At 54.4% G+C, this 15,326-nt stretch overlaps 6 protein-coding genes across 6 annotated transcripts; 4 read left to right on the top strand and 2 right to left on the bottom strand.

The window, feature by feature from the left end:
• Positions 1 to 269: 269 nt before the first annotated feature.
• On the bottom strand, positions 270 to 1,631 carry CCOS01_14508 (WD repeat domain-containing protein jip5; the record flags this gene model as incomplete). The annotated part of the gene is made up of 2 exons (XM_060462651.1): positions 270 to 1,270; positions 1,364 to 1,631. The coding sequence occupies 2 exons, from the start codon at positions 1,629 to 1,631 to the stop codon at positions 270 to 272; spliced, it is 1,269 nt and encodes a 422-aa protein (XP_060306482.1).
• A 1,249-nt stretch (positions 1,632 to 2,880) lies between these two features.
• Positions 2,881 to 4,375, top strand: CCOS01_14507 (glycosyl hydrolase family 18; the record flags this gene model as incomplete). The annotated part of the gene is made up of 3 exons (XM_060462650.1): positions 2,881 to 3,104; positions 3,196 to 3,504; positions 3,586 to 4,375. Coding segments are annotated over 3 exons (1,323 nt in total), but the record flags the coding sequence as incomplete, so codon positions are not given.
• A 3,177-nt stretch (positions 4,376 to 7,552) lies between these two features.
• Positions 7,553 to 8,094, top strand: CCOS01_14506 (uncharacterized protein; the record flags this gene model as incomplete). The annotated part of the gene is made up of 2 exons (XM_060462649.1): positions 7,553 to 7,628; positions 7,694 to 8,094. 2 exons carry the CDS (start codon positions 7,553 to 7,555, stop codon positions 8,092 to 8,094), a joined length of 477 nt encoding a protein of 158 aa, XP_060306480.1.
• Positions 8,095 to 10,371: 2,277 nt separating this feature from the next.
• On the top strand, positions 10,372 to 11,622 carry CCOS01_14505 (glycerophosphoryl diester phosphodiesterase; the record flags this gene model as incomplete). The annotated part of the gene is made up of 1 exon (XM_060462648.1): positions 10,372 to 11,622. One exon carries the CDS (start codon positions 10,372 to 10,374, stop codon positions 11,620 to 11,622), a length of 1,251 nt encoding a protein of 416 aa, XP_060306479.1.
• Positions 11,623 to 12,133: 511 nt separating this feature from the next.
• On the top strand, positions 12,134 to 13,687 carry CCOS01_14504 (diphthamide biosynthesis protein 2; the record flags this gene model as incomplete). The annotated part of the gene is made up of 1 exon (XM_060462647.1): positions 12,134 to 13,687. One exon carries the CDS (start codon positions 12,134 to 12,136, stop codon positions 13,685 to 13,687), a length of 1,554 nt encoding a protein of 517 aa, XP_060306478.1.
• Positions 13,688 to 14,282: 595 nt separating this feature from the next.
• Positions 14,283 to 14,997, bottom strand: CCOS01_14503 (uncharacterized protein; the record flags this gene model as incomplete). Its single annotated transcript, XM_060462646.1, has 2 exons — positions 14,283 to 14,834; positions 14,944 to 14,997. 2 exons carry the CDS (start codon positions 14,995 to 14,997, stop codon positions 14,283 to 14,285), a joined length of 606 nt encoding a protein of 201 aa, XP_060306477.1.
• Between the last annotated feature and the right edge of the window lie 329 nt (positions 14,998 to 15,326).

The raw sequence follows: 15,326 nt of genomic DNA, 5'->3' as shown, positions 1-15,326 counted from the left end.
GCAATCGACAGATAGGCCGGAGGGAGGACGGAACTATCTCGTCAAACGTCTCCAAGCCCTCCAGCCATTGCGGTTTGAGTCGTCACTGCCGCAAGGACATGCTCGGTCCTTTTCTACTCTCGGTGGTTGGGTGTCCAGAGAGATCTATGCCTCTCGGGGAAGTCACGGCTTCGTCAAGAGGCAACAAAATTGAATGTGTTCCATTAGCGGCTCATCCTTTACTACAGTTGGCACTGGAGGGTATCATTAAATAGATGGAAGATATCAAACTAGTCCAAACCGTCAAAGCCTAGAATGCCGTGTGCACCCATGGGACCAAGCTTATCGGCTCCCGTGTTCTGGCGCTTGTTTCGCGGCTTTGAGTCGTCGTCACTGTCGCTATCATCGTCGCTGTCACTGTCTGCTCGACGCTTACCAGTGGTATCGTCATCGTCATCGCCGCCGCTCTCGCTATCCTCGTCACTGCCTTCGGCCTCACCCTGAAGCTCCGACAGCTCCTCCCACACCTTCACCGTCTTACCGCCGGCTGTTATCAGGCGGTTTTGAGAGTCGAATGCAACGGAGATGACACCTTCAACGTCATCGTGTCGGAGATTCAGGGACTTGTCGACTTCCCTGGTGACCAAGTCAACCACCCGGAGGCTTCCGTCACCGAGGCCGACGACGAGCTTCTTCCCCAGCCCGAGCTCTTCAGGAACCAATGCCAGTGCGTCCAGACTCTCGCCGCCGCTCTTTCCGCCGTCAACAATGATGCGCTCTTGTTGATCATCCCATGCACCCTTGTCCCAGACCGTGACTACTCCGGAACCGGAGCCGACGGCGACAATACCGTTGTTTCTATTATTCTTGGGGCCGAGACCGGGGACGTAGGCAGCAGATAGAAGCTCGTCTTCTTGGTCGTCGGAGCGGACAAGAACACCCCTGCGCACATCTGTCACAGCGAGCGTCGTGCCGCCGATAGACACCCATTGCTTGGAGAAGCCAGAGGTGCTCTCGGCGGATGGAGGCAGCGGGACGATGGCAGAGACGTAGTCGGAGTGAGGGAAGTGTGTCTGCGCAGGCTTAGCCGAGGGGACGCCGTCTCGCAGATCAAAGATGTGCATTGCTCCGGAGTCGCAGCCGAGAAGGAGGCTTTGAGGGCTCAGGACGTGCATGAGAGTCGGAGCGTCGATCTGCTTGTTCGAGGAGGGAATGATGACTTTGGAGATGACCTTGCCAGTCGTGGGGGAGAAATGCTTGATCAAGCCATCGGTACCGGCGGAGTAGAGGGCTAGCGATTCCAAAAAAAAAAACACAAGTCAGCCACGGTTTCGGGAGGGGAGTCCAGTGATGTCTGCAGCGCATTAAGAGCATAGCTACTTACCAGAACCATCGTGGCTGTAGGCCAGGGCTCTACAGCTTCCCTTGTGACGCCTTGTACGCCAGACGCTATCGATGGCCCCCCGACCGGTCGATGTTATACTCGTATCTGGGTCATCGGATGCTTCAGATTCGTTGTCGCCCGAGGAAGGGAGGCGGAAGGTTTCAACATGGCCGGTAGACAAGCCAACGGTCAGTAGCGGCTCGGTAGGATGGAGGACCTGGGTGAAGACCTCAGCGGAGAGGGGGAGGGTGCAGAGGTTCTCAAACATGTTTGCTGCATCAATTGAGCAGGAGAATCTCTATGGAGAAACCAGCTGTGGCAATGTGAGAAGGAGGCCGTGGGAAAAAAAAAACAGGTCGAGGCGGATTATAGGTCAAAGCAGGAAGAAGGCTGAGTGACTTAGACACGCGCAGGCGGGATGAATTTTTCGAGGTGAAGGACTCACCGAAGGTTAGGGGACCCCACCAGAGCTCTCACCGAAGCGCAGATACGGCACTAGGCTGCTTCTGGTCAAGGTGAAGGACCGGCCGGGGGAGGACCTGGTCGACATGCACTTGGATGTACTGTAGGTATCCGTCCTCCGTACTCCGTACAAATTCTGGAAGCCACAAAACGCAGAACACCCGAGCGTTCGGTTTCATGTCTCTTTGTTGAATGTTGCCGATTCCGCACAAACAAGGGACTGTATTGATGGGAACTTGGAACACCTACCTTGAGCTTTCCAGGTTCGTCCCTCTACATCAAAGTTACATTCAAGCTCCATGGTCACGTTTCCTTCGCTGCAACACTCCAGCCGGGCAGTCGGTCATTGCCCCGCGTGAACCGGCGACTTCAAAATTGTCCCACCGGCAGAGTTGTCAATTGACCTAGAGCAGACACCTCGGGCGCGGATACAATGAGGATTGTTGACACGTATTGTACTCCAATTGCTGTACCTCTTTTCGGTTTTGAGAACACTTACTTTGCTCGAGGTTTCCGGCATTGGGATGAGTAATACCGAGTCCCTCATTTTCTTTGGGATGTACCTTATCTTACCTACCTAAGGTAAGTACCTAACGTATTCTGTTCCATTGTCTTCAAGATGCCTTGCACTGGGTTGAGATATTCCCGAATATTCGTATCTGTCCGCCTTGGAAGCAACGTCTCGTTGCCTTAAGGTTAATTGCTGCGGGGTCCCCCCCCCCCCCGGCAAGCAGTTGCGCCAATGCCGCCAAACACCACGGGAGCACCGTCTTGAGGTGAGGTACCTCCCTTCCATTGCCCGGTAGGTAGGAAACTGAGGTACCTACTAAAGGTAAGGTACCTTGGGGCGCATCCGCCACAGCGGGGTTCCTGCACCGAGAAGATCCCGGCGAAAAGAGGAAGTTGAGGAAACATCGGACACCCGGCAGCTGATTCACCTGTTGTTTCTCCTTCCCGGTCTCTTCTGTACCGCCCGCCTTTACTTTTGGTCTTTGCCTTTGTTTAAGTCTGCTTTCCGTTTCCTGGCTGTCTCTCCCTGACCTCGACGCCCTCTTGCACCTCTCGCTCCCATTCTTCATCTCCAAGCTCATGCCCGCGCCCTGCGAGAGCTTCCACAACTCGAAGCCATCCTCCCTTACCACGTCGGCACAGACATGAGGCTACTGTTCACCGCTCTGGGCGGTCTGCTTATACTTCTGCAGTCCGCCGCAATGACCTCCGCCCAAGAGACCGCCGGAAAGGCTGCATCAGATCTCAAATGCGTCATGTATCTCACTGGGTGAGTGAATAGCTTCCGCTAAAGCTCATCACATGGCGGCTTCGGTAGGTAGCTAAGGCAAACGGATATGAACCGCTAACCCAAGCCACAGCCAACACCCCAACGTCCCTTCTAGAGAGCTTGTGTCTCACATCACCCACGTGGAACTGGCTTTCATGAACTCGGATACCTTCAATAAGGACGTGGCCGAGTGGCCCCTCTTCACCACCGTCGACAAGGTCCGCACACAGTTCATGCCTGGCACCAAAGTCATGGTCGCCATTGGCGGTTGGAGCGACACCAAGGGCTTCGACACCGCCGCTCGCACCCCGGAGTCGCGGAGGAAGTGGGCCCAGAATGTTGCCGACATGGTCAAGGCAACAGGTGCAGACGGTATTGATATGGATTGGGAATACCCCGGGTGAGCTTCAATCACCCGACTACCTACAATTGCGGCCACTACGAAGGGCCGCAGCAGAGACATTTACTAAACCCAGTCTAGTGGCAATGGCGAGGACTACAAGGTCAAGAACAGCACCAACGAGGAAAAGAAGTGGGAGATAGAGGCATATCCCTTGCTGCTTGAGGAGGTCCGCAGACAGCTTCCAAAGGGCAAGCTCATCTCGGCCGCGACTCCGGGTCTCGAGCGCGACATGATTGCCTTCACCAAGGAAACGGTCCCTCGTATTGTCCGCAGCCTCGACTTTGTCAATGTCATGACGTACGATATGATGAATCGCCGCGATAATGTGACCAAGCACCACACAGGCATGGAACTGTCCAGAATTGCCGTCGACAACTACATGGCCAGAGGAGTCCCGGCTCACAAGATCAATCTCGGCTTTGCCTTTTACACCAAGTGGTTCAAGACGACGGATTGTCCAGAGGGGAAGGAGGTTGGGTGCCCGACACCGCTTATGGAGGATCCCGTTACGGGTGGAGATCTAGGCCAGACAGGAGGCTTCAGCTGGAACGACGGGGTCCAAGAAGATGTAAGGGCTTCTTTCGAGAGAGCTCAAAAAGAGGGCAAGTATGACAAGGAGGGCGGAGGCTACTACTACCTTGACAGGGCCGAGAAGCGGTTCTGGACATACGATACCCCCGACGCGATCCTTCGCAAATTCCCCGCCCTTGTCGACGAAAAGAGACTCGGTGGCGTATTCGCTTGGGGCCTGGGCGAAGACGGCCCCGAGTATAACAACCTCAAGGCGGTCAACAAAGGCCTGGCGGAGCGCAGGGGCAGAGGAAGCTTTCCTTGGGGGCCTGGCCCTCACGAGGCTGATGAGCTGTAGGTGACCCCTGACAGAGCTAGCGAAGCTTTACCGTTTTTTTTTGTGGTTATGTGAACAATCAGACTCACTGCTGGGTTGCGCATAGTGCCAATCGTGCACCATAGCACGTCAATTGAGGACGCTGACTGATGAATCTCGGTCTATAATTCTGGGCTTGTATGAGGTTATTGGAGTGTGGTCGACGATGGTAATGTTGAAAATTACGACGTCGATTGGTGACCTACGCCTGCCCGCTGTGGTGAAGACCCTATTAAACTGCAGTTGATTCAAGACTCTGCGACTGGCAAGTTTGGTTCTCTGCGGCTGTGCCTGTACTCTGCGTCCGGTATGCATAAAATGGGTTATCGCTCTTGACAGTTCCCTTGTTGTAAGGCTCACAAGCTGGCTGGCCATGTGGATGCCGAGGCAGATGATGGCGTCTGTAGCTACTGTATCCAGATTCCGTAGGATTGGAGGTCGTGTAGGTAGATACGTGTAAATATAGGTCGTGGGTAGGTATCTAATTTGCACGCGGACTTGCATCTCTGAAGCTGGTGTTCAACCTAGATACCTAATTAGGTACCTAAGTATGTAGTGTCTCAGACCCGACACTAGCTTCATCTACCAGCATTCGCGCAGAGGGCTGGTAAGTTGGCTCTAGACTCCAGTGGGCAATAGGGTTGCTCAGCGAACTAATGAGATGCATGTCTCATCCACATGTCTTGGACAAAAACTTGCCTCGACGTAATGGCGTTCTGCTGTGCCATGTGGAATGATTGTCGCTGCGAATCCGGAGAAGAGGCACCGTCGTTAATCTTCAGCCGTAGAGAATTTCATGGTCCGTGGAGTGAAGTATCAAGGCCAGGGAACGAGATTCGAGCGCGGATACACTACATAGAGATGAGGAAGTGGAAAGAAGGAAATGACAGGGTCCAAGGGTTAATGGGGTTCAACAGGATCCACCACAAAAGGCTTGGAAGACGAGGATTGGTGGTTGCTGTACAAGAGACTAGGGCAAGACTGAGAGACGAGAGGGCGAGAGGGCGAGAGCAAGAGGACGCGTAAGTGACTGTAACGGGTTGGCCGAGGCAAGGGGCTGAATGAAGCTTGAAGTGGAAGGCGAGGCGAGGCGAGGTGAGTGAGAGCGGAGGGCGATGAAGGCACCTGGCGGTCTGAGAGAGAGAGGATGTTGGCCTTTGGCACTGCAGTGTGGCACTGGGTGGGTGGTTGGTTGGAAGTTGGACACGAAGGCTTGTGGACTCACGTCATCAGGGATCAAATTCTTCCCAACCTCAACTCTGGGCCCTTGGAACCTAATCCTTGGAATGTCTATGTACATACAGTAGAAATCCCGTCCTCGGCGGGTGACGGATATCTTCGTGCCGGAGCCGAGACCGGGGTGGGAGACCCGCTCTTTGCCGGCGTTGGTTTCGTATGCGCCTGCCTCGATTAGGGCTGGCGGCAGTTGACCTTTGGCCCAAGCGGTCGTCGAGCTTCGAGTTTGTGTGCCTGTGCAGCTCAGATGGATGCGCTGGGAATGCTTTTTTGAATTTTATCTTTTAGGCTTGGCTAGCACCGGTAGTTGGTTGGGAGTGCGGAAAGGGCGTGTGTACATGGTGTAGTGCCTGATGATGCACGGGTCCGTCATCCATGCATTACGGGCCAAAAGACTGCAGAATGCAGGGTCGCGAAGTGGTGCGGTCAACCGTGAGGTTGTTAGTGGCTGCTCTGGGCTTGGACAGCATCAGGAAGATTTGATTGAGACTTGATGGATGGTTTCGCCGTATGTCTCTCAAGCCGAGTCGATCTGGGGAATGTAGGAATGTGTGAAGCTGTGCAGACGAGACATGTATACCTGAGGTAGGAGTTAAATGGGAACGGAACCCCATGGTTCATCGTGGAAATGCCCAAGTTGGTAGCTTCTTTCTTCCGTGTCTTTTTGATTCCATGTATTATTTGCGAGACCTCTTCTACCCAGAGAGTACCGTAAGACAAGGTAGATACACGTCAAGCGAGGAAACATCAACGGGCATCAAAGGGTCGGCAAGGGCGTTCCGGTCCAGAATATACCTAGCAAGCCGTAGGTACCTATGGGGGAAGTACAAAGTGAGGCTTACATACACTACCTTAGGTGAGGTAGGGAGATGGAAGTCTGGACGCATTCCTGGAGATTGCAGAGACACTTTGACGTGACTGGAACATGACATGGCACGCCCGAGTCTTGGACATTTTCATGTTCTCCACTGGATGAAATGTTACCTAAGGCACTGCGTACAGTAAGTACCTTACTTGTAGGTTGTTCGCTTCCAGGCAGTGGAGGTTCGACAAGATTTTCACTGGGATTGCAGATGATGGAAGGTGCGAGGCACATCTTGGTAGGTACCTTACAGTACTTACCTTGGGTGCCCTACCTGGGTATATCGTGGCCCGAGGTACCTACGCAGAAAAGCCGGGGTGAATTAGCGGAGAGCACCAGCTAAGCACGCTAAGCGAGTGTCATCCGCCACGGTGAGTGGCCTGGAGTGGCTGAGGATTAGCGGCGACTCACCGTTAGCGCCTGTATCTTACTGGCGAGAATGGCCTGTCAGCCCTGGTGGAGGCATCCCAAGGTCGACGATGAGGTCATGCCCACAGCTGGAACCACGTCATTCTCGACCCTCCACATCACTACACGCCCCTCCTTCCACCTCACCTCACCTCACAGGCTCGCACGGCATTCGTACACCCCTCCCATTACGCATCGTCAACTCCATCCAATGTCCTCACGCAGGTAGGTAGGTAAATAGGTACCCTACTGCCTTAGACCTTTCTCGCCTGATGACTACGTAGTGGTGACCTTCACCAAGCCCGATTCAACGGCCCTCTGTCTGCTTTTGCACGGCGCGTGAAAGCCGCGGCAGCCAATTCCTGTACGGTGCGTCCATCTTTCCTTTTGTTGCTATTCTTCCACGCCCCCCCATCTGACGCCATTCTATCAACTAGTAATTCGTGGTTCAACAGGGAAAACTCGCCCAGCTTCTGTCACCTCTTGCCCACTACTTATTCAATACCATTGCCTCTGCCAGTTGCTCGTAAAATACTTTCGTCTCTATCCCTTCAACTAACCCCATCAACCCAGCCAGCTCTTGATCCTCTCCCAAATCTGCGACATCTCCATCAGTCTACGTTACTATCAGAGGCACCATTCACAACCTCAACATGGTCTCCTTCGTGCCCATTGCCCACATTGTGGCAGCCGTCTTCTCCATCATCGAGCTCGGCCTTACTTCATATGGTATGTTTACTCCTCTCTCTCCCCAGCCCGGCCTTGCATCGATACATAAACTTACACCATCACAGTTGCCAGCGGCTACAATGGCTACAACGGCTGGAGCGGTTGGTGGTCTCGCTCTCCCGATATTGTCAACTTCCTCATCTTCAACTCCGTCTGGTCGCTGCTCGTTCTCGCCTACGTCGGCCTAACCCCTCTGTACATGACCCGACTCTTCCACAAGCTCGTTTCCCTCGCGCTGCTTGTCATTACCACCATCTTCTGGTTCGCCGGCGCCATCGCCCTGGCTGTCTTTGTCGGAGCTCCTCACTGCGGCGCCAACACGTACTGCGGCTCCGCCCAGGCTGCTGTCGCCTTTGCCTTCTTCATCTGGGCCATCTTCATGTTCCTCACTGTTCTCGACACTCTCGAGGCCATGCGCTCGCGCGGGCATGCCACCAAGCACAACCACGCCTACCCCGGTGCTTAAACGATTTAAATCCATAATGAACGCTATACATTTCGGCTTGATTTTGGATGGCCTCTGGATGACGTGGAAATACCCCGAAGTATGAAACGGAGTTATGGGCTTTGTTTTTCCCGGTGTATTTGTCCACCACTCTGAGTTGGTGTTACGGTTTGCGTTTACATTTTGGGGGTGTGAGGTTCCAGATCAATGTAAATTTTGATCACTATCGATACCCTAATAATATGGATCATGCTACGCGAAAACCCCAAGTCCCATCTATCAAACCGTTTAGCATGTGAAAAGTTTTGGATGCCCACCGCTGTCACTGTTGATGTTATCTGAAACCCAGCTGCATCTAGTTCGTGTGGCTCAACATTTCCTGCTAGAGTAGTAGCTTATATAACTGAATAAAATTCAGGCTTGTAACTATCACATTTATTGGCCACCTTATCTAAGCGTGATATCTGATACTAAGGTATTGTTCCGTGCATTGAACGATATTCACCTTGTTGAATTGCTTTGTGCTTTCATAGAAAGAGAGTGTATAGTCACCAGGTGCCTATTTGATATATCCCGTCAAATTTCGGAAATGTGAAACTGACCAATGATGTTCAACACGGAGCTGCGGGTCATCTTTGTTTCCGTTCCTAGAGTCCGAGGGCGGTTCCTGATGACTTTAGCATTTTGTATATACAAGATTCAAACGAGAGGCTTCTACGTCGGGGTCTTGAAGTGTGATGTCTACGGAGTAGTGAGGAGGCGAGTGTCCTCTAGTACTTCGCGATATCCCCATTATCCCAGCCTGCCGGACAGATGAAGAATTCGTACGGATGATGAAGATGTTCGAAGCTTTCGAGCCTTATCTGGGTACCGGGAGAGAGAGGGGGGGGGGGGGGCTCGCTCGCCGCCAATGACTCGTGGGGTTGATAATGGCGTCTTGGCGGTGATCCGCTCTGGTTGCGATACCGTGGTACGGGAGACTACCAGGTAAGGTAGTTAGATTGCGCCAGGCGGCGATACGGTTTTTTGGCACCGGAGACGCCGGCCGCCGATGATGGGCTCGGCGGCAACAGACAGCTGTCGGGTTTGAACGGTGAGGTGTTGGTAAGCCCCCGCCGTGGAACTGCCCGGTCGGCCAAGAGTCCGGTATCGTCGGTCAAGAATTCACCTCGGTGTGTCTGCAGGTCGGGCACGTGCATCAGATGCAACCAGTGACCTAAGTACTTGAGTACCTTGCCTTACCTTGAGGTACCTTACCTTCCCTAAGGTATGCAGCAGCGGTAGGGCACCTCATTGGGATGAATGGAAGACGTGGGATGGCAACCTTCCTTCCTTATCAGCCCCGAGGTGAGGTGGGTGGGATCGGAGCTTGGGATGGCCCAATTGGCGAATGAGGGGGCGTCCTTCTGGCACGCAGCTCTGCTCCATAGCAGGTGCGGGGCCGCCAAGGACATCTAGTGGGGCCGTGCCGCCGTTGACCCCTCACTCTTGCCCTCTTTTACAACCTTCAGTACACACTCACAGTACGCAGTACCTAAGGTAGGGTAATAGTCCTGGGAAGCAAACAAACTTGAGGAGGCTAGTATTCCTCCATAGATGGTATCTACACGGACGGACGACTCTACAGTACTACTGCGCAATATCTTCAATTCTTTCCAGGGACATGATCCTTCCGTTGACACGTGCTGATACCCAGCGCATTCTGCGGCCAACCGTGTAGCCCTCCCCCCCCCCCCTCCCCATTCATCTTATTCCACGCTGCGAATGCTGTGGGTGGTGCTGACCTTGCCCCTGTCTTTCAAGGACCTACTCCATACACGGGACGGAAACATACACATGCGCTACTAAATCATCACAGGGAAGACATCAGACGGCTATACCGAATGCAAGCATGTGGCCCGGCATATTGCCAGGGCCTATCCAATCTGCAGCTTTCCACGAACTGCTCAGCATCACGTTGAGAGACTAGCAATGCGTTGGTTATCGTAAACCACGTATTCTACCCCGGGGACCCTCATCAGAGCTATCCGTCATTGCAGCTGCTGGTTGTCTTGGCAGAACAACCACCACGCTCTTCAGGCTCCTGAAGACCGACCTACATAAGACGGGGTCACCTCGACTCGCGTCCGCTCAAGCGACCGGCCGCTTCCCTCTCTCTCCGTCTCTCTCATCTCCAGCTCCCGCTCCAGCTCTCGCAGTCCTTCCTCCCTCGGCGTTGCTCCCGGCGAGTTCTCTGTTGATCGCTGAGTCCCTTCGTTGCGCGAGGCATCGACAAATCATCATCGACCACCAGTCAAGATGCATTTCAACTCCATCGTCGTCTCGGGCCTCGTGGCTGTCGCTTCCCGCCAAGTCAATGCTGTCCCTTGTCCCAAGCCAGCTCCTGTCTACAAGCCCATCACCAGCATTCAATTGGGACCGAGACCCTACTGGCTGGTCAACGACATGGACGAGGGCCCTCTTAAGGAAAAACTGCAGTCGTGTTCAGAGCAGCCCATCAAGCCCTCCAGCTGGAGCATTGGGCACCGTGGCGGCGGTACTCTGATGATCCCCGAAGAGTCAGTCGAATCAAACCTTGCCGGTGCGCGTATGGGTGCTGGTGTTCTTGAGTGCGATGTTGCCTTCACCAAGGACCGTCAACTAGTCTGCCGTCACTCCCAGTGCGATCTTCACACGACGACCAACATCGTTACCATACCCGAACTCAACGCCAAGTGCACTATTCCCTTCACCCCCGCCGGCAATGGTACGGCCGCGACCGCCAAGTGTTGCACCTCGGACATCACCGTCGCCGAGTTCAAGACTCTCTGCAGCAAGATGGATGGCTTCAATGCCTCGGCCGTCAACCCCAAAGACTTCTTGCTTGGTACCCCGAGATACCGCACCGACCTGTACTCTACCTGCGGCACCGTTATGACCCATAAGGAACACATCGCCATGACCAACGACCTAGGTCTTCAATTCACTCCCGAGCTCAAGGTTCCCGAGGTTAAGATGCCTTTCGAGGGAGACTACACGCAAGAACAGTACGCGCAACAGCTGATTGATGAGTACAAGGAAGGCGGCATTGCCCCTGAGCGGGTCTGGCCTCAGTCGTTCTTCTACCCTGATATCCTGTACTGGCTCAAGGCCGAGCCCGAGTTCGGCAAGCAGGGCGTTCTCTTGGACGAGAGTGGAGATACCCCTGAGACCTACCCGGGAGCTGTTGCCAACCTGACCCAGTTTGCTGCTGCTGGTGTCAAGATCATGGCCCCTCCTTTGTACTACCTCGTCACCGTCGAAGATGGCAAGATTGTGCCCAGTTCGTATGCGATCAGGGCCAAGGAGCTGGGTCTCAAGATCATCTCATGGTCTTTGGAGCGTTCTGGCTTCCTCGGAGACGACACCAAGGGCGGTTACTACTACACTTCCATCGCCAACGTCACGAACAATGACGGCGATGTCTATAACCTGCTCCACGTGCTTGCCCAAGACGTTGGTGTCTTGAGCATCTTTTCGGACTGGAGTGCCACTGTCACCTATTACGCCAATTGTTTTGGCCTGTTCTAGGTACCTATAAGCTCTGAAATGAGGAGACATCATAGAATAGGCAAACTCAGTCCCAAAATAATACCATTTTTCACGATAATGATCAACGTTAAGGAAGAACATCCGTAGAAGCACCAGTACCAGCTTAGAAGCAGAGAAATCGATTATGAAATCGGTCGTGATTTCCCCCCAAAATAATCATGCTATCTCCTTTAACGAACAATTCCAATGGACATTGCAATATTAGGATTGTGTGCTTTACCAGTGAAAGACGAGAGCCGCCCATAGCCTCCCGCGGTGTGCTCAATGAGAAGATCGTTGACCAATCGACTTACAAGAGTTTCCAATTCAAAGTGGGTATCACTTAATCAACATATCTACACCGAGCTCACCGACAAGGTGAACCTGGGCCTGACCTTGATTTTTAGTACCCCGCCATTAGCGTGACCCCGCCATCGACTGATTCCTCTTCCTCAACCCGTTTACCAGAAAGAAAAAGTTTTTTCTTGGCCTTCGCAAACAGCTGGCGGCCATGACAGAACTATCAGCGGCGCCCGTCCTCTCGACGCCCGCCGAACACACCTTCGAAGACCCGACACCGACGCCCCCACCTCCACCGACCGCCGAGCGCACCCAAGTTGAGCTCGCTTCCGTCTACGAGATTGAGCGTACGGCGCGCGAGATCAAGGAGGGCGGCTGGAACCGCGTCGCCCTCCAGTTCCCTGACGCCATGCTACGTGACGCCTCGTGGGTCGCAGAGGCGCTAACGGAAGCTCTGGGCGGCAGCGAAACCTATCGCGTGTACATCCTTGCCGACACGTCCTACAGCGCCTGCTGCGTCGACGAGATCGCGGCCGAGCACGCCGACGCCCAGATTGTCGTACACTACGGCCGCTCATGCCTATCACCGACGTCGAGGCTGCCCGTCATTTACGTCTTTACGCGGCACACCCTCGACATTGACCAAGCAGTCGAGGCCTTTACTAAAGAATTCCACGACAAGCAGCACAAGGTGGTTGTGGTGGCCGACGTCACATATCAGGACCACGTCGCTCCCCTCACGACGAAATTGCGCTCCGCGGGATACACAGCGTTGCTGCAGACCGAAGTGACACATGACCCGACCGGCACGATCCCAAACCGTAAGATCGTCGACTCTTCCTCATCGGACGCCCCCCCAACTACCGACCTGTCCGAGCACTCTCTCTTCCACATCTCGACACCGCCCCCAGCGCTCCTCCTCGCGCTCCAGACCCGCATGGCCTCTCTCCATGTTCTCTCGACGCCGAGCCTGTCGACCGACGATCCAACACGAACAACAAATGCCCTCCTCCGTCGGCGCTTCGCCCGCGTGCTAACCCTGGCCACGGCCGGTGTAGTGGGCATCCTCGTCAACACGCTCTCCGTGTCCAACTACCTCGGAAGCATCGACCTCCTACGCCGGCGTATCGCCGAAGCTGGTAAAAAGAGCTACACGGTCGTGGTGGGCAAGCTGAATGCCGCGAAGCTGGCCAACTTTGCCGAGGTCGACGGCTGGGTCGTCGTAGGGTGTTGGGAGAGCGGCCTAGTGGAAGAGGACGCCGGGTTCTTCAAGCCCGTCATCACGCCCTTTGAGATGGAGGTGGCGCTGAAGCCTGAGAGCGAGCGCGTATGGGGCCTCGAGTGGTGGGGTGGTATCGAGAAGATGGACCACGACGCGGTCAGGCAGGAGGAGGAGCTGGATGAGGACGAGTCGGCGCCGCCAGAATACGACTTGCGCACCGGCAAGCTGGTGGCCAGTCGGCCGATGAGAATGCCGATACGGTCGGCCAACAGCGAATCCAAGACCGGCGGCGACGACGAGGAGGAAAGCAGCAGCAGCAGCAGCAGCAAAAAGCCTGGTGAGTCGGCTTTGGTGAAAAGAGCAATGGGCGAGGTGGCCACCATCAACGGCGTGCTAAGCCCCGGTGCCGAGTACTTGCGATCGCAACGGACGTGGCAGGGTCTCGGAACGGACTACGACGAGGAGAGCAGCACCGTCGTCGAGGAGGGCCGGAGCGGTGTTGCGCGGGGTTATACGGTTGGCGAGGACGCTGGCAGGGCATGAATAAGAGTGACGACTGACGGGTTACATTGAATCGGCGCAGGGCAGGGTACCAAAAACACACATACACATAGACTACTAGTGAGAACCTCAAGATACCAATTTTTCCATCGTGATTTGACATGTCATTGCTGCCGTGTTCTGAAAGTGCGATTTGGCCTGCACACCCACCGCAGATCACATCATGGCCAGTCGTTCGGCCAAGCCAAGCAGTCGTTCTGAGTGTGGTAAGGATGAGGAGAAAGTACAAGACAATCACCAAGCCGGATACAGGCAAACGATAATGGCCTGTGCAAAGGCAAAGCACGGCAGAAAAAAGATGTCGTGAATTAATGCCGTTAGATTCGTCATCATAAACGAGTATGTCGTCCACTACATCCGCCGGGTCGCTGGAATTACATGAACCATCCCTGAGCATCGGTCATATGCTCTCCACATCCTATCGTATCATGTCATGGTATCTTATCTTGTCTTCTTGTTTTTCTCGTTCTTGTACAAGTCGTCAAATCCCTCCCTGCCCCTCCCTCCCCCCCCCCCTCTGCCCCCCCCAAAAAAAAGAAATGCATTGCAATTATCGTCAATCTCGGTTGAAGAGATGTTAAACGTAGACGCGACGGTGAGAGTGGGAGCTGCGACGGCTGTGGGAGCGGTGGCTGTGGGAGCGGTGACGGCGGTGACGGCCGTGGTGGTAGGACTTGCGCTCGTAGCTGGAGGACAGGCGGTCACCGTGCATCCAGGCGAGAACGGCGGTGAAGAAGAAGAGGATGGTGTTGATGATGCCAAAGACCCAAGATGCCTTGAGCATGGCACAGGGCTTATCGGTGAAGAGGTTGAAGCGGGGCCCAGAGATGGTGACGAGGCCGGGGAAGTTTGCAGACCAGCGGCCGTCGCGTGCGAGGTTTGTGCAGTCGACATAGTTGATGCCGCGAAGGTACCAGACGGCGGCAATGAAGGCACCAACGAAACCAAGGTCGATGACTGCGACGAAGAGTGCATTTGTGCTGCTACGGTGATAGCTGAAGAGGGTGAAGATAGCCCAGGCGAGGGCGAGGACGGAGACGATGAAGAGGACAAGGATAGAGTCGGGGACGATAACGTTGCGCTTTACGAAGCCATCGACGAACCAGGCGAGCATGCCCATGGTTGGGATCTGTGACATTGTGTTAGTTGAAACAAAACTTGAAATTTTCTTTACAAAAAAATAAAGAATAAGAAAATTGAGTAGTTGAGTTAATGTATCGACGAGGGGGAAAACGTACCAAGGTGACGATTTGGAGGAATCGCGTCGCCGCGAACATGACGGCGAACAACATGGCGGGCGGTTGGGAGCCCAAACGGCCAGGCAAGAAGCTACCGGTTGCTGTGTGGAAAAGATGCGACAAGCTGCGACAAGATGCGCCGGCGGTAGCGGTGGTGTTATTATTGTTACTGCGCTTGCGACAGGCGACTACGGATTCAAAGAGTCTTGAGATCGACAAAGACAAAGGCTATCGATGAAGGGGAGCTGCCAAGGTAGGTAGAGCAGGTAAGTGAGAAAGCAAAAAATCAAAGTCCCGCGAGCTCGGGGGGAGGGGGGTTTCTGTCGCTCGTGTTTTGTTTTTAATAGAGCCCTTTCAGATGAACGGGCGGGTGGTTGGGATGG

This window comes from Colletotrichum costaricense (assembly GCF_030867565.1).
Source record: "Colletotrichum costaricense strain IMI 309622 chromosome Unknown Scaffold_21.1, whole genome shotgun sequence".
Taxonomy (NCBI): Eukaryota; Fungi; Ascomycota; class Sordariomycetes; order Glomerellales; family Glomerellaceae; genus Colletotrichum; species Colletotrichum costaricense.
The sequence above is the reverse complement of the archived record's forward strand: the minus strand, read 5'-3'. Positions and strand labels throughout refer to the sequence as shown.